General features: G+C 36.6%; 1 protein-coding gene across 3 annotated transcripts; it reads right to left on the bottom strand.

The window, feature by feature from the left end:
* Positions 1-53: 53 nt before the first annotated feature.
* Positions 54-27,814, bottom strand: LOC110639184 (uncharacterized). Of its 3 annotated transcripts, XR_009143539.1 has the most exons (9): positions 27,660-27,814; positions 27,487-27,569; positions 26,344-26,479; positions 25,215-25,352; positions 24,989-25,110; positions 22,395-22,565; positions 21,875-22,089; positions 1,212-1,274; positions 54-242 (listed from the first exon to the last, which is right to left on the bottom strand). XR_009143539.1 is itself a non-coding variant. In XM_021790193.2 (7 exons), the coding sequence occupies exons 2-6, from the start codon at positions 27,528-27,530 to the stop codon at positions 22,406-22,408; spliced, it is 600 nt and encodes a 199-aa protein (XP_021645885.1). In that variant the 5' UTR covers positions 27,531-27,569; positions 27,660-27,814; the 3' UTR covers positions 22,193-22,274; positions 22,395-22,405. The 3 variants fall into 3 exon arrangements, 2 of the variants coding, with proteins under 2 accessions (XP_021645885.1, XP_021645748.1); XM_021790193.2 differs by lacking the exons at positions 54-242; positions 1,212-1,274; positions 21,875-22,089 and adding an exon at positions 22,193-22,274; XM_021790056.2 differs by lacking the exons at positions 54-242; positions 1,212-1,274; positions 21,875-22,089 and having other exon boundaries at positions 22,193-22,565; positions 27,660-27,813.

The raw sequence follows: 27,814 nt of genomic DNA, 5'->3' as shown, positions 1-27,814 counted from the left end.
TATTTTCAAAGGCTGAGATAAAAGAAATATAGTACAAATTTTACAAGCCAAAATAATTTACAATTTATTTTATAACTTCAATGTATAATTTTAATTTACAACTGCTCAAAACCAAGAACACTATATACATACAGTGAACATATATTACAATACAAAATGCAAACTATGGTATACTCAATATACCCGATGATCTCTCAGTGTAGTACTAGCAGCCTAATCTGCTGCCCTGTCAGTCTATCTACCTGCGACAGCAATGAAAAGCTATCGCTGAGTAAAATTTACTCAGTGGTCCACAATAACAATTTGAAATGCGATATATAAATCTTTTATTGACAATTCACAAATCAAATAATTCACAATTCTATTTCACAATTTACAAAGTTCATATAACACAAATTTGATCAAACAATTGAATAACACAGTTTTGCCAATCAATAACACCATTTGATCAAATAACTGAATAATACAGTTTTGCCAATCAATAACACAATTTAATCAAATAATTGAATAATACAGTTTTGCCAATCAATAATGCCATTTGATCAAATAACTGAATAATACAGTTTTGCCAATCAATAACACCATTTGATCAAATAACTGAATAATACAGTGTTGCCAATCAATAACACGATTTAGGCCATGACACAATTTTTTCGCACATGCCGTGTTGTACACCACGACAAGACACACTCACCCCAATAATCAAAATCAATGAGGGAGGAAGCTAGCTAAATAATGAGTATTCATCCACACTCACCTCAGACTGGCAAGTCAAAGAGGGAGGAACATAATCACACTCACACCAGATGATAAGTCAAAGAGGGAGGAATATAATAACAGTGTCATGCCAAGTGTGAATCAAAATAATTCCAAATCACAAAATTTCATACAATTCCCAAATCACATTTTATCTCAAAATTTCCATTTGCAAAATAGGCAACACAATAATTTCCAAATAAGATTCTCAAAGCCAAAACAATCAAAAATTATTCATAACTCATTTCTCCAAATAAATTTTCTAGTAAAAGCAGTGAATATAAAAAGTATTGTGCACAGACAAAATTTAAAACTATAATGTTCAAATAAATTTTTAAGTAGAAAATGAGAAATCAAAATTATTGTGCACAAACACAATTTAAAACAATAACATACAAATAACCATAGTTTATTTCAATTGAAAAATTCAAAAGAAATAACTATTGTGCACAAACCTCTGATAACTGTCTCTTGGCTCTGACTCAGTATTTCCTTCCCCTTCCCTGAGTCTTTGCTAACTGAAACACACAATTTTGAAGTGTTTCAGTACTCATTTAAACCATCTCTAATAATAAGGCTTAATACTTAATTTATTGAATTTTATCATTTCCTTAGTCAACCTAAGATGTTGACCCTCGATGCAATCTAGGTGAATTAGGTTTTAATGTTATCAATATGTCACATTTTATAGCCTTTTAGTGTTGGTACATGTTACACAATTCATTTCCATGTATAGTGCATTTTATTGCAATTTGTCGAATTTCAGTATACTAATTTGACCTAACTGGATGACCTAGTTCCCTCGATTTTTGGGTTTCGGTCAAAACTATAAACTTATAGGTCTATGTCCTATTGCACGCGGGGCAAAATTTCAGGTCATTCTGAGTTATGTAGACCAAGTTATGATCAATCTACCAATGCTAGACAGAATGTATCAAAATGGTCACTTTAGGTCATTTTAGGTCACTTTTGGTTCGGCCAGTTTTTGGACCCGAATTTGTGCAAGTTATTTGGCTTGGTTCTAGCCATTTCTGGGCTTTGGTATCTTCATAAGAATTGTAGATATATGTCTTACCTATTCATGGTAAAAATTTCAGGTCAATTAGACCTGTTTTGAGTGAGTTATGGCCAAAATACTAACTGCTGCCCAAATGGTCAATTTTCAGGCTTTCAATGCACTAATCCGGATTTGGTCATTTTTCAAGTCACCTTTTAAGCAGAATTTTGGTAAGCTTCCTTCATGAAAGTTGGCACATTTTGTGCCTAGTTTCACTTCCAATTGGTCTTATACCAATTGGAACCACACACTTAAGGTTCTAAGCCAAAACCTACACTGCCCTATTACACATTGTTCATCACTCATCAATTACACATTTAACACTTACCAAGTTACACATCCATGCCAATTCTGGTTTGTACCATAACATAAACACATTTAGCAACTCATTTTTGGTCATTTTGGTAGCTTATAACTATTCTCAATAGGCACATTATAGTACAGAATTTACCAAGTCCAATTTACAAACAATTTAGCCATATAACCTAGCTCATTTACATGTCCACAATCAAACCCTTATACATATATACATGCTGCCATAATAAGCACCATAATTCAACAATATAATTCCATAAACCAACCCATGAAATAACATATTTGATCTACACTTTAACTTTGTTGAATTGTACATCTCTTCAATTAGCTTTCAAGCTTCCAAAATCAAGTGTACTTTCACATACATTTAGTATACATCACCCAATTTATTCCTACACACATAAACACTTCATCAACACTTTAATCTACCATTTACATGCAAGGATAAACTGCCCTTATTGAAGTTCCATGGCTGCCAAAAATTTACCTCTCCCTTAACTCATCAAAATTCAAAAATCCTTCCACAATTCAACTACCCATAACATCCATACAAAGTTTAATGAAACAAACATCAAAAATACGTACTTACCACTTTTGAAACTCCTCAAAACCTTGACTAAACTTGATTTTCTTGTTGCCTATCTACTGCCCAAGTTGTGTAGAACAATTTTTGTGAAGGAAAATGCAAGGAAATAGGCTTGGATCATGGGAGAATGAAGCTCGCATGAATTCGGCCATGGAGGATTCTTTGGGAGCATTTCGGCTGGTCTTTGAGAAGTTGAAGAAGATGAAGTTTCTGCTAGCCATATGGTGATTAAGTGTCCACTTTATGGAGTTAGTGGAGCACTTAGTGAAGATATAATGTTTGTTTATTCTTAAATTTCCAAATTCTCACATTAAGCTCTCATCTTTTGCTAATTGAATTGGGTACCAACAATTTAATTTTTCATAAAATTTTCTAAGTGTAACATCATTTATTTTTAATAGACATTTAGGTCAAAAGACAACTCGGCGTGTCAAATGACCACAATACCCCTGTTCGGGTTGCATTCCCGATTTTTCGGTAACACCGAGTTTTGTCGTTTTCTCGATTTCTCACTTTTCTTTGTACTAATTAATTAATTTTTCTTTGATATTTCTAATAATATTTATGCTTCAATAGGTCTTTAATTATGTATTAAAATATTTTCCAGGGTTTACCGAGGTCCAAGGTGTAACACCCTCCCGGTAGCAACTCCGTACATTCTACTGTTCCGGTGACCGGTGTCGGTCCGGACAGCTAGAACGTCCGAAAAAATATTTAAACTAAAATCAAGAACCAAAATTAACTCAAATATTAATAAGAAAAATTTAGGAAAAATTTTAGAAATAAAATACAACCAAGTTAAATGAGGCGGTGCCCTAGCGATGGGTAACCTAGTGAGAAGTTGCGGTTCTCGCAACTAGGAGCCCTAGACCCGGGGAAAAATTCATAAAATAATTTTTGAGACTCCAGAGAAGGGTCATTGAGGTTCCTATGGCATTAGAATTCCAAGAAAATATTTAGAAAAATTTTTCAATCGGTACAGACAATTTTGACTCGTTAAGCCAAACGGAGGGCATTTTGGTCATTTCGCCTTCAGAGACGATTTTTGGCCGACTTGTCCAGTTGAGTAAATAATTATTATGACACAAAATGTGAATAAACATTACTAAAAATTAAATTGAAAATGAGTAGAGATGAAAAGAAAAGAAAATGAAAGAAAATACCTAATAATGACATCATATGATGTCATTAAAAACCTATCCACCAATTACAATTTGTTAAACTCATTAAAAGAGATAAAAGTGACCAAAAATTTGAAAAACCAATCTGCATCTTCAACCTTTGGGCAGCCTAAAAAACGTTGAGAGAGAGAGAGAGAAGAGGTTCCACCATTAAAGCTCCCTTAAGCTTCATTTTCCACTTCAAACCACCTCAAAACCTTGTCCTCCCTTCACTAAAAATTTCCCTTACCACTAGAGCAAGACTTGGGCAGCAATTAGAAGAAGAGAAAGTGGAAGAAAGTGAGGTGTGAACAAGCTTAGAAAATCACCAAAGAGGTTAGTGCCATAACCTTTGCTTTTACATCTTTCTAATCATGAATTTGAGCTAAGTTAAGTTAAAAATTTGACAAAAATTGAATTAATGAAGCATGGTTATATTCCATGAAGTTTTGGCAGCCTTGACATGAGTTAGGGTTAGGAGAAATCTTTGGTTTAAAGTGACATATTGCTGCCCCTCTTATAAATTATATGATTAGTATAGCAAATTAGGAGTAGGATGCATGAATTGGAGGCTTGGTCAATTAGGGTTAGGGTTTTGGAGAGAAACTTGGACCTTGCTTAGGTAATGATGAATGAACATTTTAATGGTCAATTAGTGACCATTTGAGGTAAATTGACCATGACTTAGAGCGAATTATAGCATTGCAAACTGGTTTGGTATGCTGCCTAGGGTAACCAGCAGGGTGGCTGTGATTCCAGCCCACTTGGACTGCCATATCTTTGGCTGTGTTGGTCCAATTGGTGTTTGGCCAATTGGACATGAAACTAGACTTATAATGGCACATTTTTTCTGAAGAAACCATGCCCAAAAGACCAAAGCAAGTAGACCAAATGTTGGCCCCAATCCGGATACCCTGCAACAGCACCTGCAGAAATGACCAAATGAACAGTAGCCATAACTCACTGTAGAAATGTTCAATTGACCTGAAATTTTTACAGAAACAAGTTAAGACATAGACTAACAACTTTCATGAAGAAACCTACCCCAAATTATGACCAGAACCAATTCAAAAATGCAATCACATTCACTGTTCATGTTACTATAGACTTGGTAAATTCTGCAGAATTGAAATCCGGCCAGCTGTGGTTTTTGGACCATATCTGGAGCTACAAAACTCCAAATGGAGTGATTCAAAAAATGAAATTCAACTAGACAAAACAAGAAATAACTTTCATGTTTACCATTTCTTCAAATTCCCACTGTAACAGTGCCCAATGGAACAGTAAAGTTGAGCTACAAAAACTGAAAATTCCGCTTCCCTTGGTTTAAACTTTGAAATGGTATAAATGCTTAATGCCAACAAGTTTTGAATGCCAAATGTGGTATGTTGGGAGTGCCAAAACCAATGTACATATTTTCTATCCAAAAGTCAACATTTTTGTTGACCAATGAGGTGAATAGTGACACCAAAAATTGAAATTCAAAATTTGAAATTAGAAATGCATCTAGGGGACTTTAAATTGCAATTGGCAATTAATACTAGCAAATGTAAAACTCAAAATGTGGGATCTTGGTGTAATTAGAATTAATATATCCATCAAGTATGAAAAAGTCATCATTTTGGTTGACTAGTAAGGTGAATAGTAATCAAAATGATTAGTAAATTAAGATGAAGAACTAGAACCAACTCTAAGCTTAAATGCTTAGAATTGTATGACAAATGTGGACTATGCATCCTAGTCAAAATTGTTAAAAAGCAATTAAGGCCATAAATTTGAAATCCATGAAATATTTATGGATTACTTGAAACATGAAAAATAAGTCACCTAATTGATGTGAATAAATAGTTAGGGCTTATATGCCCATCACAAATGGAATTCATAAAACATTAATAACTCAACTTGAAATATAAAAATTGTAATTACATAAGTAGATTCTTGAATGTATAAATGAGAAAGGAAAAATGTTTTGAATACAATGGTACATGTGAACCATTGTTTAGAATTGTAATCAATATGAATAACATAATGAATGAATAAATGAACTATATTAATGTATGAATGAGACATTAGTTCTCATTATTATAGAAAGGAGAAGTAATTTGAGTACAATGGTATAAAAGGATAATTGATGTGAATTGTGATCATATAAATGATCAAATGAATGTATGAATTATAATTGAAATTTATCATGAAATAATGAATTCATAAAACACAATATATTAATATTTAATGATATTATGTGCCCTTGTATTGCCTAGACACGTGTGTCAGATTGGATAGATTGGCATGCCAATAGGGTATTGTTTTAGCAGTACTGCGAAAGGCTTTATGCCTATATTCATGGCTTTATGCCCGTATTCATGGCTTTATGCCAACATTTATGGCTTTTATGCCTGATTGTGTTATCATGGCCTTTTTAGCCATACTGACTGCATACGTGGTTGACGTTTTGCGTCCCATGGTATGACGGCCTGAGGCACCGCGGTGTCTAGTGCCAACGACCCGTTATCCAGTTTAATCAGCCTGTCATAGGTTACTTGGGCAATGAAATTTATTGAAATAAGTTAAGAATATTAGCAATTAAAAATATTAGATATTAAATTAAATAAATGAGTAAGATGACCTAAAATAAATTAGAATAGTTATTTATTAGAAAGAATCGAAATGAACTGGACCGATATTAAAATTTACTTATTATGAAATAATCTGAGACAAACTAGCAAGTATAGAGAAAGTGCTAAAAGATTAGCAAAGAAAATTATAACATAAATAAATATTGCAAATGTGACTTAAATAATAATATAAGCATATATTTATTATTTTTAAATCATTTTTCTTTGTACATTATTTCTGTACATTGGCAAAATAAACACTTTCAAAGAAGACTAAATTAGGATAAAACATATCAAATTTTAGAAACCGCATGTGAAGTATAAATAAATCTTAATTATTTAAATTATGTTTTATTTCTATCTTTATTTGTATATTATTTCCTTGTTATATTATTGCACCACTAAGCAGCAATGCTTAGCGCGATGGAATTGTTTCCTCGCAGTCTTGAAGTTAAAGCCCAGCAAATACTAAACAGAGATTTTGGAGATTCGATCTGCAGAGCGTTCAAGGTTGTCACCTCCTCAGCAATGCATGTAGATAGGGCTCACATTAAGTATATCATGTATTTTGTGTATGTTATTTATTTCTTATATTGTAATGTAAATTAGCAAATTGTAATTAATTTGTATATCATGTGAATTATGAAATTTTGTAATTATTTTGTAAATTAAGGAAATTTGAAAATTTTGCTCATGAAATTTGAGAATGTTTACATATGAATTGAGTATGAATGGAAATGTATGGAAATGATTATGAAATTGAAATGTATGGATGAGATTTGATATATGAGATAATTATGATTAGCATGGATAAGATTTTATTTTGGAAATATTATTGAATTTCAAACAGGTGAATATTGAAATATGTCAAATGATAATAAAATAGGAGAAACTCCGCTAGTTTCTCCGTCGAAAAAAAATAATTGATGTCAAATTTAACGAATTCAAAATTATTAAAAAAATAAAGTAAGATAAATTAGGGTGCTTCTGCACCGATTGTAGCACGCCTTGCTCAGCTACACTGTAGACGGGTTTAGAAATTAGGGCTACTCAAACCCACTAGACTCAGGTTTAGAAATTCTGGTACACTAGGGACAGCACCTAATTTACATTTCAATGCCACAACTCATTCCAATTTATGGTCAATTTACCTCAAATGGTCAGTAATTGACCATTAGAACTCCAATTAAACCTCAAAGCACAAAACCCCTAATTTAGTCACAAAACCCTAACTTCATGTCACGACCCAACCTATGAGCCGGACCGGCACTAGGACCTGGGCCAGCCTAAAGCCCCCGAGGCCCGTAGTAAGCCTAACAGTTCATTAACCCAACTCTAAGGCCCATTTGGGCCCAATTTCAAGAAAACAAACGGACAGAGTCCGGCCATAAAATGGACTTTTCAACGGGGAGTTTTGACTCACCCGACCTGTAAACACAATAATACTCAATTGGGGAGCTCAGCTCACCCTCCACATACTCATAGCATCATAAAAGAAATGGGAGCTTAGCTCCCTCATCCAATCCATCAAACAGACATAGAATATTAAGTTTACAGGTCCAACATGATAATAATATTACAGACCAAATTCAAATAATTACTGCTAACACATGCGGAAACTCTAGGAGTAAATAAAATTACACAATTATTGATAAACAACCTGCGAAGTAGAAAAGCAGGTTAACCCAGAATAAAATATCCTCCTGTGGCCTGTAAAAATTTTTGAACAAGAGTGAGCGTTCGACTCAGAGAGTAAAATATCAATTTTAACCATAATCTCTATAACTATCTAAAACTAATGCAACCTGTAGAATGAAATGCAACATCAGCAATAAATTCACATCATAGCATCAAAAAGGTAATTTGGAGCACTCACGCACCCTGTAGCATCAATCATAATATATGGGAGCTGATCCTATCTGACTCTCTTAAATCCAACTTGGTGCGTGAAGAACTCATTTCGGACTTCCACTTAATAACCAAATCGAGGTCCCAGCGAAGAACTCAACCCCTGACTACCCCTCGAAGGATCGGCGCCCAGCGAAGAACTCAAGCCGTGACTACCCGTCCTATCCATAGTCCACACCACATCACACGCACGCCAACGCACGCACACTGCTCCAAATTACCGCAACAACATTCATGGCACTTTAACAGTTATCAATGCAACATAAATTGTGCCTAGAGTTTAACTACATAATTATATGCATATAAGTGATGCATGGGCATGCTGAACATATAATAATATCGAAATTACAATTAAAATTAATATTTTACTCACAGACTTGTGACAATCATTTGTGGCGGTGGGCGGAGGAAGAAAGGCTATCTGGCTCACCCGACAATTTTATTACAATTATTTAATAAATTTTACTCAATACAAATAAAGAAAAAGATAAATACGTCCTAAGTCTTGTCGAAAATCGTGAGTCTCCCTATACCTAGGACCTATCCAACATGCAAAAGGGCTCAAAACACACTTCTATATTCACAATCCATATGTCCACAACTCAATCACATCACACAGCCCCTCCTGGGCCCACCAATTCAATCATCCATCACAACATGTAAAATATCAATTTAGTCCTTATAATTGACCATTTTTGCAAAAACTGCCCAAATAAGCTCTAAAAATTCTAAAACTTTGCCCCGCGGTCCTTAGCAATATTATTAAGCTATTGCAAAAAGAATCATAATTTTCTAAGCTACCACGAATATTTTATGGATTTTTAATCCTATTTAAGCACTAGAAAATTACGAAAAAGCAAGGTTCGGGTTTACCTTTGCCAATTCCTACTTGAGAGCGCTCGGGGCGTCGACAATGGGGGCTAGCCAAAACCTCGGTCCAATTCGAGACTTTTCGATGTAGTGCATGCGCCGAATTTCGCAGACCCGGTCAACTGTCGAATTTCCGCGAATCGAGGATACCTACACGAAGCCCATAACACGGGGGTTAGTACATAAAATTTTCAGAATTTTCTAAGCTCATTAAATGCTCGGAAAAACACTGCGAAGTTCCATGGGACCCACCGAAAAACGGTGTCGAAAAAATTTGAAATTTATGTCGCCGCGAAGCTCTCGACGAGTGGAGCGTGCTGGTACCCTCGGTTTTCTCATGGGATTCACGGTTTTCGAGAAATCTAGCCCAAAAGTTGAAATGGGCTAAAATCTTCCCGAGCAAAAATCGGACAAACCGCTCGATGGATTTCGGCGTTCTTGGTGTCTATGGAAAGCTCTCGCCGAGTAGATGATTTTAGACACAAGACCCGGTCCAATTGGTGGCCGGATAGGCCAGATTTTGGCCGGAGAAGCTTGCGCGAGGAGGATTCGCGCGGTTTCGCGTTAATTTGGAGAGGCTGGAGTGGCGGCCGGTGGGGTGGTAGGGGAGGTGGTGGCCGTGGCGGGGAGGAGAGAGAAAATAGAGAGAGAAGGAAGAGGGAACGTCGCGCGCGGGAGGAAGAAAAAGAGAAGAAGACCAGTCCGATTCGACCGGTCCGATCCGGTCCGGTTCGATTCGGCCGGTTCGATTCAGAATACAAAATTTTAAATTTTTACTCTGCCTCTGGACCGAAAACGAGGTCCAAAAATTCTGAAAAAATTCCAGAAAACTCAGAAAAATACATAGACTCCAAATATATTTTTAGTTTTGCCACGTGGTCTTTAAATTAATTTTTTAAAATTCATCAAAGTTTATATTTTCAGAAAAATCGAACCCGATTTTTAAAATCAGAAAAATCTCAAAAAAATTCCTAAAATTTAAATAAAATTAAAATACCAAAAATGCTCAAAAAATTTAAAATTTTGGGGTGTTACATTCTTCCCCCCTTACAGAAAATTCGTCCTCGAATTTTACACAAGGCAGAATAAAGCACATAATTATACATTAAACAGATAAGGGTACTTGCTACGCATGTCCCGTTCTGACTCCCAGGTGCACTCTTCCACTAACTGATTCCTCCACAAAACCTTAACCATAGGGATCTGTTTTGATCTCAACTGTCTCACTTGGTAGTTCACAATGGCTACAGGCTGCTCCTCAAATGTCAAGTTCTCTTTTAGCTCTATCACATCATTTGCGATACATGAGAAGGATCGGGAATGTATTTCCTGAGCATGGAGATGTGAAACACGGGATGAACGTGAGAGAGGTTGGGTGGTAGCTCCAACCGGTAGGCAACTGCTCCAGCTCTATCAGTAACCTCAAAAGGTCCAATATACCGAGGTGCCAACTTGCCCTTCTTTGCAAATCTCATGACTCCCTTCATTGGAGAAACCTTCAGGAATACATAGTCGCCCACTGCAAACTCCACATCCCTCTATCAAGTGCATAACTCTTACATCTCTTGAAAAATTTGTCTTGATCGTTCCCTGATTAAAGGAACTACCTCTGAAGTGCACTGCACTAGGTCTACATCATGCACCTTCGCTTCCCCCATTTCTGTCCAACACAGAGGAGACCTACACTTTCTTCCATATAATGCCTCATAGGGTGCCATCCCTATCTTTGGAGTGATAATCGTTGTTGTAGGAAAACTCCACCAAAGCTATGCTCATCCCATTGACCTCAAAATCCAAGACACTCATGCGAAGCATGTCTTCGATGTTTGGATTGTCCTTTCAATTGTCCGTGCATGCGAGGGTGGAAAGCCATACTGAAGTTCAACTGTGTGCCAAGTGCCTCCTGTAACTTTCTCCAAAACCGAGAAGTTAACTGGGGCCCTCTGTCAGATATTATGGAAGCCGGAACTCCATGCAATCTGACTATTTCTCGAATGTAGAGCCGAGCATACTGTGCCACAGAATATGTAGTCTTCACAGGTAAGAAGTGAGCTGATTTGGTCAAGCGGTCTACAATTACCCATATCGAATCACATCCTCGCGTGGTACGAGGCAACCCAGTCACAAAATCCATAGTGATCATTTCCCACTTCCATTCTGGGATAGGGAGCTCTTGCAGTTTCCCTGACGGTCTCTGGTGTTCAAACTTCACCTTCTGACAAGTCAAGCACTTGGACACAAAGTCTGCTATGTCTCTCTTCATACCATTCCACCAATAGCTATCTTTCACATCATGGTACATCTTAGTGGAACCTGGGTGGACACTGTACAGTGTGTAGTGTGCCTCTCGCATGATTTCATTCCTGAGGTTGTCCACATCGGGCACACATATCCTAGAACCTTGCACTAAGGCGCCATCATTGGCAAATCCAAACTCACCACCTTCACCTTGCTGTACTCTTTCTATAATCTTCATCAGTTGTTGGTCTCTGTGCTGGGAAACTCTAACTCTGTCCCTCAAGTCTGGCCTCACTGAAAAGTGAGCCAACAATACCCCCTCATCTGAAAGATCTAAGATTAAACCTTGATCCATCAACTCATGTACCTCCTGAATCAATGGTCTCTTCTCTACTGAAATGTGCGCCAAACTGCCAGAAGATTTTCTACTCAAGGCATCTGCCACAACATTAGCCTTTCCAGGGTGGTACTGGATGGTGCAATCATAGTCTTTCAGAAGCTCCATCCATCTCCTCTGTCTCAAGTTTAAATCCCTCTGTTGGAAGATGTACTTCAAGCTCTTGTGGTCGGTGTATATCTCGCACACTTCACCATACAGATAGTGTCTCCAGATCTTTAGTGCAAAGATTACAGCCGCCATTTCCAAATCATGGGTGGGGTAGTTCTGCTCATGCCTCTTCAGCTGCCTTGAAGCATAAGCCACTACCTTTCCATTCTGCATCAAAACACACCCTAGGCCAACTCTGGAGGCGTCACAATACACGGTGTATCCTTCACCACTCACAGGTAGTGTCAACACAGGAGCAGTGGTTTGACACTCCTTAAGCTTCTGGAAACTCACCTCACAGTCATCTGTCCAAATGAATGGAACATTCTTCCTGGTCAACTTAGTTAGGGGAGCCGCTATCCTGGAGAAATCTTGTACAAAACGCCTATAGTAGCCAGCTAAACCCAGAAAACTTCGCACCTCAGTGACTGTTGTAGGCCTAAGCCAATCAGTTACAGCTTTAATTTTCTTGGGATCCACTTGAATGCCGTCACTAGAAACCACGTGTCCCAAGAATGAGATGCTTTCTAGCCAAAATTCACATTTTGAAAATTTGGCATATAGCTGGTGCTCCCTCAACGTCTGCAACACCATCCTCAAGTGCCACACGTGTTCTTCCTCGGTCCGAGAGTATACCAGAATGTCATCTATGAATACGATGACAAAACGGTCCAAAAATGGCTTGAACACCCTGTTCATCAAGTCCATGAAGGCTGCTGGTGCATTAGTGAGTCCAAAAGACATCACCAAGAACTCATAATGACCATATCTTGTCCTGAAAGCCGCTTTGGACACGTCCTCCTTCCTGATTCTCAACTGATGGTAGCCTGATCGCAGGTCTATCTTGGAAAAGAATCTAGCTCCTTGGAGCTGATCAAACAAATCATCGATCCGAGGAAGTGGATACTTGTTCTTCACAGTCACCTTGTTCAGCTGTCTGTAGTCAATACACAACCTCAATGACCCATCTTTCTTTCTTACAAATAGCACAGGAGCGCCCCAGGGTGAAGTGCTCGGGCGTATGAAACCCTTGTCCAAAAGCTCCTGTAGTTGCTCCTTCAGCTCTTTCAATTCTGCTGGTGCCATCCTGTAAGGTGGCATTGATATGGGGTTTGTACCCGGCACAACATCAATGCAAAACTCTATTTCCCTTCCTGGTGGCAACCACAGAAGCTCCTGCAGGAAGACATCCATAAATTCTCGACAACAGAACATTTTCCATCTTGACACACCTTTCTGGATGTATCTCTCACCAATGCCAAATACCCTTGGCATCCACGCCTCAACATTTTTCTGGCACTAATTGCTGACACCAAATTATATGGAGCCACGCTCCTGTCACCATCAAAGCTAAACTCTTCCACACCAGGTATGTGGAAATACACCTTTTTGTTCCTGCAGTCTAAAGTGGCATAGTGAGTTGACAACCAATCCATCCCTAGGATTACATCGAAATCCATTACTGGTAGAGGAACCAAGTCTGCTGGGAGGATCTTTCCATCCACTACCACTAGGCTACCCGGAAAAACCATATCTACATCTATGTTGTCACTAAGTGGGGTAGCTACTGACAAAGGGCACTCTAAAGTTGTAGGGTTTCTAACCAACCTCATGGCAAACACGGGAGACAAATGAGTGCGTAGCACCGGATCTATCAAAACACGAGCCTCATAAGAGCAGACTAGAAGAATACACGCCACAAGCGCATTGGAAGCTCGAGCATCCTAGTGGGTCGGGGTGAAAACCGAGCTTGACCCCTACCAGGTGGCGGAACCTTGATCTCGACTCCTACCTCTGATCGCCTCCAAATCCACGTCCCCCTTGTCCTCGGCCTGTTGGCCATCGCTGCCATGTTGGAAGTACCGGATACAATGGCGAGGAACATTTGCAATGAACCACTGTGACCCCATCGTAGCTCATTGAACATGGGGCATTCCCTAGCAAAGTGACACAGTTGGCCACACACAGCATACTCGACCCCATCAAACAAGGTCCTGAATGTCCTCTTCCACACTGTGCACACGGTGCCAAAGAGGATCCTGAACCAGACCTAGAACTGCTGTACCCCGAACTGTGATCACTACTGGATCCGTACCCTGGTCTGAATCCTCGTGGTTTGTGTCTAAAACCACTTCTCTTGTTCCTACTCTTTCCTCTGTAATTACTCTGGCCACCACTATCCGGAGTACCCATTTGGGGAACACCGGTAGAACCCTCTGCTCTGTTTTTCTTTGCTCTTCCGCTGTCATCCACAGCATAGCTAATCTCTATCTGTCTAGCTCGATCAACTACCATGTCAAAAGACTGATCAGACATCATGGCCAGGTTTGCATACCTCCTGTCAAGCCCCTTTAGGAATCTTTTCACCTTCATAGTTTCTGTAGCTACTGCTGTAGGGGCATACCTGCTCAGTTCTAGAAATTCTGTAGCATACTCATCTACAGACCTGCCATTCTGTCTTAAGGCCTCAAAGGCCCATTGCTTTTGATCTCTGAAGCTTTTTGGCACAAACCGATTGATAAAAAGTTCCACAAACTGAGCCCATGTCAAGCCCTCCATCCGGGGCAACACGTAGTCATTCATCCATTGTCTAGGCATAGGCCCCATGACATGCTGCATACACTCTATCAGTCTTCTATCAGTCAACTGTAATTCTGTTCCTGCCTGTCTGTAGGAATCCAAAAACTGATATGCATCGTTTGACATATCATAAGTACCAGGCACCAACTTCTTGAAATTTATGATCTGTTTGTAAGGTTCCCCTCTTGGTGCGGTGGACTGCTGCTGCTGTGGTGGGTGGACCATATATTGTGCCATCATATCGATGGTTCTCTGCAACCCAGCTAGAGTAGCTGCCATGGGGTCCATGGGACCCTGTGCCATAAAGGACTGATCCTGTACTGGGGGTGGCTGCTCCTCTACTTGAGTAGCTCTAGGCCTCCTACCCCGCCTCCTCGGGGCAGGCGCCTCACCCTGTGGCGACACCTCGTCGGGCACATCTGGTTCTGGTGCAGTGGCAGCTCTCCTGCTTCTACGCATTTTCCTGAAATTCAGCAGCATTAGCCCACAAAAATTCAAAACTGCACATTACATAGCTCTATAGACTCATGTTTACACACAATATATAAAGCAGAAACTAGAAGCAAAGATGACAATGCAAGACGAATGTGGACCCTATTTTTCCGCATGTAACTCCTAGTGGACTCTTCCCAACACTTAGACAATTTTTCCCTAAGAATCTGGAGCCTAAGCTCTGATACCACATTTGTCACGACCCAACCTATGGGCCGGACCGGCACTAGGACCTGGGCCAGCCTAAAGCCCCCGAGGCCCGTAGTAAGCCTAACTGTTCATTAACCCAACTCTAAGGCCCATTTGGGCCCAATTTCAAGAAAACAAACGGACAGAGTTCGGCCATAAAATGGACTTTCCAACGGGGAGTTTTGACTCACCCGACCTGTAAACACAATAATACTCAATTGGGGAGCTCAGCTCACCCTCCACATACTCTTAGCATCATAAAAGAAATGGGAGCTCAGCTCCCTCATCCAATCCATCAAACAGACATAGAATATTAAGTTTACAGGTCCAACATGATAATAATATTACAGACCAAATTCAAATAATTACTGCTAACACATGCGGAAACTCTAGGAGTAAATAAAATTACACAATTATTGATAAACAACCTACGAAGTAGAAAAGCAGGTTAACCCATAATAAAATATCCTCCTGTGGCCTGTAAAAATTTTTGAACAGGAGTGAGTGTTCGACTCAGAGAGTAAAATATCAATTTTAACCATAATCTCTATAACTATCTAAAACTAATGCAACCTGTGGAATGAAATGCAACATCAGCAATAAATTCACATCATAGCATCAAAAAGGTAATTTGGAGCACTCACGCACCCTGTAGCATCAATCATAATATATGGAGTGATCCTATCTGACTCTCTTAAATCCAACTTTGGTGCGTGAAGAACTCAGCTCGGACTTCCACTTAATAACCAAATTGAGGGTCCCAGCGAAGAACTCAAGCCGTGACTACCCCTCAAAGGATCGGGTCCCAGCGAAGAACTCAAGCCGTGACTACCCGTCCTATCCATAGTCCACACCACATCACACGCACGCCAACGCACGCACACTGCTCCAAATTACCGCAACAACATTCATGGCACTTTAACAGTTATCAATGCAACATAAATCGTGCCTAGAGTTTAACTACATAATTATATGCATATAAGTGATGCATGGGCATGCTGAACATATAATAATATCGAAATTACAATTAAAATTAATATTTTACTCACAGACTTGACGACAATCACTGTGGCGGCTGGGCGGAGGAAGAAGGCTGTCCCGGCTCACCTGACAATTTTATTACAATCATTTAATAAATTTGACTCAATACAAACAAAGAAAAAGACCAATACGTCCTAAGTCGTGCCGAAAATCCGGCAGAGTCTCCCCTATACCTAGGACCTACCCAACATGCAAAAGGGCTCAAAACACACTTCTATATTCACAATCCATATGTCCACAACTCAATCACATCACACAGCCCCTCCTGGCCCACCAATTCAATCATCCATCACAACATGTAAAATTTCAATTTAGTCCTTATAATTGACCATTTTTGCAAAAACTGCCCAAATAAGCTCTAAAAATTCTAAAACTTTGCCCCGCGGTCCTTAGCAATATTATTAAGCTATTGCAAAAAGAATCATAATTTTCTAAGCTACCACGAATATTTTATGGATTTTTAATCCTATTTAAGCACTAGAAAATTACGAAAAAGCAAGGTTCGGGTTTACCTTTGCCAATTCCGACTTCGGGAACGCGCTCGGGACGTCTGACAATGGGGGGCTAGCCAAAACCTCGGTCCAATTCGGAGACTTTTCCAGAAGTGGTTCGCCGAATTTCGCACTACCAATCATGTCGAATTTCCGTGAATCGAGGATGCCTACACGAAGCCCATAACACGGGGGTTAGTACATAAATTTTTCAGAATTTTCTAAGCTCATTAAATGCTCGGAAAAACACTGCGAAGTTCCGTGGGACCCACCGAAAAACGGTGTCGGAAAAATTTGAAATTTATGTCGCCGCGAAGCTCTCGACGAGTGGAGCGTGCTGGTACCCTCGGTTTTCTTGTGGGATTCACGATTTTCGAGAAATCTAGCCCAAAAGTCGAAATTGGCTAAAATCTTCCCGAGCAAAAATCAGACAAACCGCTCGATGGATTTCGGCGTTCTTGGTGTCTATGGAAAGCTCTCACCGAGTAGATGATTTTAAACACAAGACCAGTCCAATTGGTGGCCGGAGAAGCCGAAACGCCGCGCGCGCGAGGGAGGAGATTCGCCATTCTCGGCGGCCGACCGGGCCGGGAGGCTGGGTGGCGCGCGGCTACTGGGTGGCAGGGGAGGTGGTCGGCAGGGGGAGGGAGGAGAGAGAAAAGAGAGAGAGAAGGAAGAGGGAACGTCGCGAACGGGAGGAAGAAAAAGAGAAGAAGACCGGTCCGATTCGACCAGTCCGATCCGGTCCGGTTCGATTCGGCCGGTTCGATTCAGAATACAAAATTTTGAATTTTTACTCTGCCTCAGGACCGAAAACGAGGTCCAAAAATTTCGAAAAAATTCCAGAAAACTCAAAAAAATACGTAGACTCCAAATATATTTTTAGTTTTGCCGTGGTCTTTAAATTAATTTTTTAAAATTCATCAAAGTTTATATTTTCGGAAAAATCGAACCCGATTTTTAAAATCCGAAAAATCTCAAAAAAATTCCTAAAATTTAAATAAAATTAAAATACCAAAAATGCTCAAAAAATTTAAAATTTTGGGGTGTTACACTTCAAATCCCTAATTCATGCAGACACCATACAATTCATATGATTTTCCATTTCAACTTCAACATACACATCATTGGGCATTAGTAGACATGTTAAATTCAATCAAAATTACCATACCCTAAAGTCCTTCATGGCTGCCAAAATTCAAGGTATACCTTAGCATGCATAATTCTCTTCAATTCCCACAATTCTTAGCTTAACTTAATGTCTTAACATGAATATAAAAAGAAAGAGAGAGAAAGGTGGCACTAACCTCACTTGAGAGATTTTCTCACTTCCAAATTCTTCACTTTCTTGGCTTTTCTTGGCAGCCAAACACTTTCCCAAGGGTAAATAACAAGTTTTAATTGAGGAATTTTTGAGTTTTATGGTGAGGATCAAGATTATGCAAGGTGGAAGAAGAAGTATCAATGGAGGAATGAGAAGGGGTGGTTCGGCCAAAATGAAAAGAAGAAGTGATGCAGAATTTTTTAGTTAATCTAAGGTCTTTTGGCTTTTATACTTATGTTTAGCTAAATGTGATTGGTTGATAATATTTTAATTGCATCATGCCATATCATGCTTATATAATAAATCCAATTTAATTTCATTTTGTTTTCTTTCCTTTTTCTATTCATTTTTAATTAATTTTTCATCAATATTTATTCATATTTTATGTCATATAATTCACTTACTTAAATGAATAAGTTGGTAAAAAATCATCTCTAAATGTAAAATGACTAAAATGCCTTTCGTTTAGCTTATTGAGCTAAAATTGTCTATACCAATTGTTTTAATTTTCCTTATGTTTTCTTAGTAATCTATTGTCATCGAAACCTCAATAATTCTTCACTGAAGTCCCATAAATTATTTCACAGGATTTCTCCACGGGTATAGAGTTGACAACTATCTTTACAGTCGCTTTCCGTTAGGCCTCCCATCACCGGAGCACCTGCTCATTTAACCTTATTGTATTTTATTTCTAAAATTTTTTCTAAATTCTTCTTACCATTATTTGGTTTATTTATGACTCCTCACTCTAGTCTAAATATAATTTCAGATATTCTGACTCTGCAGACCGACATTGGTCACCAGAACAGTAAAATGTATGGACTAGCTAAAGTGAGGGTATTACATTTCTTGCACCCAAATTCTCAACCAATGTCTAATATCAATATTTGGTGTTAGAAATTAAGGAAATTATAAAGAAATTTTAGAGTTTTAAGAGCTCCCACAACTCATCAATGGAAGTTTATGAGAGAGAGAATGAGAGAGAGAGGGACGGCTAGAAAGTGGGGAAGAAGGAAATGATTTTTCTCTCTTTTTTTTTATTTTATCTTCTTATAATTAGATAATTATCTCATAAACAATTAATAAAATTTAAAATTTTTATGATGTCATGATATCAAATGATTATTTGATATTCATTTCTTTACTTCTTTCCTTTCCCTACTCTCTTCATTTTTAATTCATTTTTCAATATTTTAATTTTTTACGTTTTAATGGACATTTAGGCTAAAAATCACTTCTAAGGGTGAATTAACCATTTTACCCATTATCTGTCTGCTCCATTTTTTCAATAACACTAAGTTGCTTCTTGAACTCTGATTCAATTATTTGAGCCCGTTCTCTATTATTTTCTATGGTTTTCACATTTTTCCTAGCTTCGCCTTAGGTGTCATACAGTCCCACACAAATTTAGGATAGCAACTGAGCTCACAATCACTTCCTGTTTTTAGACACCAAACCATTAGTTATTTCTTCATTTTAGAATATGGTGCTCAAGCTAGGCATGATAGATATTCATTCTCCAACTTGCGAGGGGGTATTAGCCGAGAAGAAGTAGCTGCAACAAGTAGCTAAAGTAGTTAAATTATTTTGTTTAGTAACCAAGCTGATTAGGAAAATGTTATAAAGTTTGTTAGTCGATTCAACTAAGTTTGTTAATTAGTTTAGCTCAATTCTTTTTCCACTTCTTTGTTCACACCTATATATAAATACTTTAGTTGCTATTAAATAAAGTGTGAGATTCATTTTTCCTCAACTATGTTTTGTAATAGTTATTAATTGATTAAAAGTGGGGGAGGCTTCGGGTAATATTGTGGGGATGGCCCTTGCTGATTGCATGTACTTGGTTTCTATCTAATGTTTGCCAGTCATTTGCTCATCAAGCTGGTAATGCTATTGCTCATACTTTATCAAATGTGTGAGTGTGTCTGTATAGGTGTGTCCTTTTGTTATTTCTTTCGTTCAAGTTGATGTATCTATTTTCTTTTTTTTTGCACTCCGTTTGTTTCGCAGTATGTAACTTTTATATATAAATATTTTTTATTTAATTATAATATTAAATTAATAGTATGAATTTATATTATTTATATATAAATATTTTCACATTTTAATAAGATTATTAAAATTAAAAAAAATGACTTTTAAAATTAAAAAATTATATTTTTTAAAAATAACTTAATTTTTCTTTTAACAAGAAAAATATTTTTTATTAATCTATTTTTGTGAATATTCTAAATTTTAAAAAATATAAAAAAATATATTTTTAAAAAATATATTTCCTACAAAATAAAAAGAGTGTCGAATGAATTTCTTTATTTATAAATAAAAAATTTTAAAAAAGAAAAAGATAAGATAAGATTGTCAGATAAGATCCAAGCCGTTTTGCACGTGTTTTGCTACAAAGAACGTGAAATTTTCGATGAATTCTTATACTTTTCCTTTTATATTAAAATATTTATCCTATTTGAAATAAAAAGTTTAGATTAATTTCATATATATTATTAATAAATTATAAATTTTAAATAATATTATTATATTTATTAAAAATATTTAAAAATAAATTTTAAATAGCACTATTTTATAAATTATTTTAAATTCATATTTAAATAAAATGTTCTATATTTATAAGCCTGATATGAATTCATGGCCCCAACCGATCGAAGAAAATCTATAATTGCCTCAAATTTAAATATCACAATTTAAATTTTCCATTCAAATGCAAGCCAGTTAATTATACTAATGTCAGTTAAGCTTAAAAAACAGAACATTAAAGGGAAGAACATATAATATTCGCCCGCAAGTGTGCAACATGTACATGGATTGATAACCACATGATCAAATAAACATACTTATTCAACTGTTGCTAATTTATACACATCAAAGACATTAACACCATATCATTTTCGTATATTTTACATGTCTCAAACTCAATTTCTAACTTCTTCTTTTTTTTAAAAAATATAATAATAATAATAATAATAATAATAATAATAATAATAATAATAAATATTTCCTAAAAAATAAATATTTTTTCAAATAATAGTTTACAAAGATTACTTATTTTACTAACATTTAAAAAAATATATATCTTCTTCAAGTAATAGTTTAATGTTTGCTTGTTTAATTTGGTGATTACAATCAGTTTTTAGCGAAAAGCGATTAATGTAAAAATATATTTAAAACTTCATTTATTTCATAAAAATATTTTTCTAAAATATTTTTCTTCATGCTTTATAGTGTTTGAAATATTTAAGAGAATGAATTAATGAAAAATATATATTTTTTTAAAGAAAAAATTATTTTTTATTTTTTAAATTTAAATATTTTTATTAAAATATAAAAATATTTAATATATAAATAAAATAAATACATACTGATAATGTAATATTATAATCAAATAATAAAAAAATATTTTCTATAGAAATTGTTTTTCATATAGAAATTATTTTTCATAAAATAAACAAAACCTAAAAATCTTTAACTTTTAATATTACAATTATAATGTTAAACAGTTATAACTTTCACAAATTATATTTATTAAACACCTCCAATCAACAATTAAAAATTTAAAAATTAAAAATTTACTCAACCGTTCAACTAATTAGACAACTAAATAGATGTATCCATGGGCCATTATCCCATTTTAATTACATAACTTTAAATTTATATATATATATATATATATAAGAAGAGAATAGAGCACATTACTTTGTGAGGGTCATCTACCAACCTATGTGGCCTCATCAAAAATAAAAAGCTTCTTCTACCAGCCTAGCATGTAGATCAATACTAGATATGGCTACAAGAGAGAAGATGCTTGAAGATCGAAAGAGCAAAGATTGTAAATAATACAACATTTCCAATGGATTGGGAAGCTCCAACAACCATGGTTGCTGATTCTTTATTAGAATTCTCGCATCCTCCTATCAAAATTCACAGATGCAACCATGAACAGCGTCCCCCCAAATGAAAAAGAAAGTAGAAACGATAGTACATTGACAAAAGTAGAAATTACGTGAATGTAACTTTACAAAAGCCCATCTTTTACTCAAAAAAATGCTGAAGCTCATTTTCAATGATGGATACCAGTTCTCAAGCTGTCAATGCACTGTGACAATCCCGATCAGTTAAATACAGTAACTACAGTACGCTCTCAGTTGATTACAGATCCAAATAAATGGAATTAAATAGCTTTAGAGCAGTGATTTACATAAGCCCTAATATGTACCTTCTCTGCCGCTAATGCACTTGATTATTCTCTGTTTTCCTCTGGAAAAGAAGTGATCCTAGAATAACAGCAATGCCTGTTATTGCAATGGTGAATAGAAGTCGTCTCCTTGAATAATCATGTGGCTGCCTTATTGGAGCACCTGGTGCTCCTTCAGCTTCCCTCACATCCCTTCAAACATTCCAAATAAAATTAGGCCCATAAAGACTGCCAATTGATATCCGGTGAATCATAAAGAATGTGACAGAAACACAAGGCATAAATCCCATAACGGCAGATTAACACTTCAATCAGACAATACGTAATCCAGGAGTTCCCTATGTGGCTAAGCCACATTTTATGTGGTTGCACTTGTATAACATGAAAAGCATTTTCCTTGTACTCTTGAAGTTCAGAAAAACAATTAAAAAGCACCCTAGGGTTTAACAGATGAGAAGACCATTTCAAATAGCATGTGCTTTGATATATAATACATAAACAGCAACAGATTTAACCATCACTGACATAGACACTATATTTTTTGTTTTGATTTCACTGTGACATGCAATATCCACATCAACTTAACTCAACTCAACTCAACTCAACTAAGTTTTTATCCCAAAAATTTGGGGTCGGTTATATGGATTGGCTTTTCTCCACTCTAAACGATTTTGGATTAAATCCTCAGAAATGTATAATGCTTCTAGGTCATGTTGTACTACTCTCCTCCAAGTCAATTTAGGTCTACCCCTTTTTTTTCTTTCTATCCTCTAACCTAATGTGCTCTACTTATCTAACTGAAACCTCCGTATGTCTACGCTTCACACGACCAAACCACCTCAATCTCCCTTCTCTCAACTTATCCTCAATTGGCACTACTCCTACCTTTTCTCTAATACTCTTATTACGGACTTTATCTAGTCTAGTATGGCCACTCATTCACCTTAACATTCTCATCTCTGCAACTCTTATCTTAGACGTCGGTAAAATTTTCCTTTCAACTTATTGGAAATCTTGTGATCACATAAAACTCTCGTAGCACATCTCCACTTCAACCATCTGGCTTTAATCCTATGACTAACATCCTCCTCACATCCCCCATCTACTTGAAGGACTGAACTGAGATATTTAAAGTGATTACTTTGGGACGGTAACACTCCAATGGTTTAAATTATATTTCCTGCGTGTACCCACTCACTGTGCTTACCTACATTAAAAGGATTAAACTGAGATGCACTTAGCAACAAAAGCCTTCAACATAAGCCCAAAAGCTTATATACTTAAAAGCCAACACAAGATTAAAACAACTGAGAAAGGCTATAAATCAAAGGCAGTTAAAGCAAAAGCAAACCAATTTGGACATACTTGCACTCACAACACAATCATAAAAAATAATGAAAGTGACTAGGAGAGAGCATTTGGCCTGTTCATAAAACCAAAAACCGATTTCATGTAAAATACCAAGTGAAACCGAACCGAAATAAGAGAAGAACCAAATCAAACCGAACCAAACCAAATCAGATCAGTTCGGAACATCAGTTTTTCAAGAATGCACAACAAACACACTTCTGTACAGTCTTACAACTCCAAGCAAGAGGCCGAGAGCAAAACTCAAAGAATTGATTCGTAGAATGCCCAACAAGCAACAAGCACAACCCAACTCAACTAAACTAAGTTTTTATCTCAAAAATTTATTAGGGTTGGCTATATGGATTCTCTTTCTCCACTCTAAACGATTTTGGGTTAAATCATCGGTTTCTCCACCCAAATTGAAAAAATTTCAATCCCACAGATTAACAAAATCAAATTCCCAAAAATCGAATCCAGAAAACAGGTTAACAAAATTTCAACAAAATCAAAATGAAAAACCACTAAACCTAGAATGTTGAGGCAATACAACATCAAATTCCCTCTACGGCACTGACGATGACGCAAGGCAAACCCAGAATGTCGAGGCAATGCAACATGCAGCGCCGGTGAGGTGAACCCATGACCCTAGTCCCAAATGGTGATATGTATAGCAAAAGAAAAGACCAGAACCATAATCAACACATCACATTCACACCTAGAAGAATCAGAGACGCAAAGAATAAATAGGGGCTGTAATAGGAAGCAACTGATGGTGATGGATATGTCCAGAGGGAGGGAGAAGAAGACGATAGCAGATTCAATTGACCATTAGAGAAGAATTCTCAAAGAAGAAGAAGAAGAAGAGGAGGACGTGGAGGGAGGCAATAGGCTGACAACACTGGGTTGAGAGACTTAGTGAGAGGAGAGGGTTGTGGTTGTGTTGAGACAGTGAAATGAGTGAGAGAAGTAGGTCTATTTATGTAACATGGGAAACGACGAAGCATGAAGTTTAGGGGAATTTCAGTCAGTTCGGTTAGTTCAGTTTTTTCACTGAATTAACCAAACCAAAACCTGAAGTTACCTAAAAATTAAAACCGAACCAAACCAATTGAACCAAAAAAAATCGATTGAACCAAAAAACCGAACCAGTTGAACCAAATTGGTTTGGTTTGGTTTTTCAGTTTAAACCGAAAACTGGACAGCCCTAAAAGTGACTACCATGTATTTATTTACAAGCGGCAATTAAGAAGCTTTTGCATATCTACCTGGAAGATCCCACAATATTATCCGACACACCAGTGCATCTAGTCTCATGGTTGTATCTTTCTCGCAGTCTAATATATTTATTACACAGATGACAAAGTTCTGTCCGGTTCCCACATACCTCCTGAAATTTCATAATTGAAAGGAAAAAAGAGAGATGCAGATACAAATTGGTATTAAAGCATGCAACTGAAAGCTGCCTTGTCATTTCTAAATTGTTCGTCTTACCTGATGCTCAGCTAGATCAATTGCAGGCAATGGAAATTCGCAGAATTCACATGTGACTATCCTTTGAGGACAATTTTCAACTTTATGAATTGCTAGAACTTCACGCTCCATTGTCTCACTGCATAGCGAACAGGCCACCTGCTCAAAGACAGTAATGTAAACATAGAACCCCAAAACAAAACTCACATATGACCATTCCTTTTATCATAGAAAAAAAAAATACAAAATTACAATATGATCTAACTTTTAGCCACACAAATGCAAATATTCAAAAAGGTATAGTTGGAAATGTTAAACTTTAGCTCCCACAGCCAAGAAAAGTCTTCGCCACTTTCAAGAAGAAGAATATAGACTTGAGAATTATGTCAAATTCGAACATGCAGATTGAAGCATTCAACAATTACCAATAACACTTCAAGTAAATCAGAAAATAAGAAATATAAGTTGTTGAACACTGAAACTTTCATCACAGAAAATCATGAATAAAATTTCCAATAATCTACCCTCACAGAATAGAGGCTCTGAAATATCAGGAATAAACCATAACATAGTTAAATTTGCACCTCAAACTATGGCATTGATTGGCTTTCAGCCTTACAACCACTATTCTATAAAATCCTACTCAAGTCAACAAAGGCTTGTTCCAAGTAATCCCTTTCTGCTACTAAGCCACACATCCAAAATCAAATGCTCAACAGCTCTATGCACAAAATCTGAATCTAGCAGTCCTCAATTTCCTCTAGGTTGTAGGATCCTAGTTTGCCACCAACTACTACATGCGCATGCATGTCAATCTTGGCTAAAAAGAAGCACCATAAAGCACACCCCCTTTAAAATCCTCCTAACTATTAAACAGCAGGCCACAAGTCTCCTTTGACCCCAAAAGAAAAGGTCTGAACAAATCATTGAAAACTTATTGACATGGGATAGGACACCAAAATGTTGCATCACCCACCATAAACATACCTTTCGGTATTTGATACTATGCCCTACCCTTATCCAGTTATAACTTTTTATCACTTGTACTACACACCAGTGGTCATGCATGGCTTCACACATAGTTGCATACTACAAGTTCTGTATCTTTCCCACACAATAAAGGTTAATAGCTTCCAATAAACCAACATACCAGCGCATGAGTGTTTAAGAAGTGTTCCTCAGCATACTTTTTTGGGACCATGTCGCCACAAATTTTACACTTTTCAAGATTCCGAGAACAATGAGCAAAATGCAAATCAATATTCGAGGAAGGGATAGCTTTGTCACTGAAACACAAAAACAAATTTTTCATCAGCTAATTTATTATGTTAAATCAGCAAAAAAAAAAAAGCAATCAGCTGGAATACGTTATAAAAACATTAAAAATAAGTACTATTAACCATTTGAAGATAAGCAATATGTTTGACACAAAACAATGAAGGTCCCAGAGGAACATCCTAGTACTGTCATGAAACAATGAGAAATATATATATATATATTAGTAACAATGTGCAGTGTTTGGGTGACCCGACGCATGAAACATCCCACACTTAGGTCACAAATGGCGTAACTTTACCATTGTACCAAAGCCACCCTCTACAATCGGCAATATTTATCATGTTACAAAAAGATAAAAGATAAAGAATGTGTTCAACTTTGAAAATAAATTCCCAAATCCCACAAGTGTAGGATGCTTCATGCACTAGGTCACTCTTTTTTTATATAAGACACAAAAGATGCTTGCCCGAGCATATGGCATTCATCAGAATTGACCCAAACAAAAAAACTACCATCACTGAAAAACAGAAATCAATTCAAGAATTCAAATGCATAAGGTTTCAAGCATAAACAATTAGGACAAGATTAACCCCAAATTCAAGTATTCAAATGCATAAGGTTTGAAGCATCACTAAAATTTAACTGTTAAAAAGGGTCTATAACAACTAACCTGGATTGACCATGATTAAGATGATAAGCAGATCAAAAGAGTATCACACATAATTCAAATTAACCAGAAAAAAAAAATTAATTATTCAATTACAGTTAAAAAAAAAAAACCAAAATAATACCAAATTTGGTTTTAGCTTCATGAAAATATCATGCAAGGTTGTTAAGCTTTATCTGATACGGTTATGACCTAACCTAACAAAATAATTTTAATGAAATCTAAACAAACAACTAAGATCAACTAGGCACAGTCTATAATTAACGCCCAAACAAAAATTAAATAAAAAAAAGGAAAAATTAGAAAAATCACAACATGACAAGATACGAGGTATAAAATTATAATTACCAGTGACTGCATATGTTGGTGATTTCCTCAGATGCAATAGCCATCTCGCGATACAACGACGTCGTTCCTCTGGTAAAGCAAACCTTGAAAAGAAACGAACAATTGAGTGAAAAAATTAGAAGAAAATTACAACAAAAATAGCGTCGATAGGAATACATTGATTTAATTATTACCCAAAAGGGAATGGTTTGGAATGGAGAGATTTTGAATTTGTTTGGGGATTTTGAAGAAGAGAGCTATTTCATTACTTTGGTTGATTGAACAAACTTTTAGATCGAAAGATCTTTCGGACCTTTGGGTCCACGTCGACGACTTTTGCCGAAAATAC

This window comes from Hevea brasiliensis, chromosome 2 (genome assembly GCF_030052815.1).
Source record: "Hevea brasiliensis isolate MT/VB/25A 57/8 chromosome 2, ASM3005281v1, whole genome shotgun sequence".
Taxonomy (NCBI): domain Eukaryota; kingdom Viridiplantae; phylum Streptophyta; class Magnoliopsida; order Malpighiales; family Euphorbiaceae; genus Hevea; species Hevea brasiliensis.
The sequence above is the reverse complement of the archived record's forward strand: the minus strand, read 5'-3'. Positions and strand labels throughout refer to the sequence as shown.

Excerpts from the sequence above, each read along its gene's own strand:
- LOC110639184 (XM_021790193.2), bottom strand. The coding sequence starts at position 27,530 with ATGGCTATTGCATCTGAGGAAATCACCAACATATGCAGTCACTG. Across the intron at positions 25,111-25,214 it reads TTGATCTAGCTGAGCATCAG|GAGGTATGTGGGAACCGGAC; the intron begins GTAAGACGAACA and ends ATGAAATTTCAG. Across the intron at positions 22,566-24,988 it reads AATATTGTGGGATCTTCCAG|GGATGTGAGGGAAGCTGAAG; the intron begins GTAGATATGCAA and ends GAATGTTTGAAG.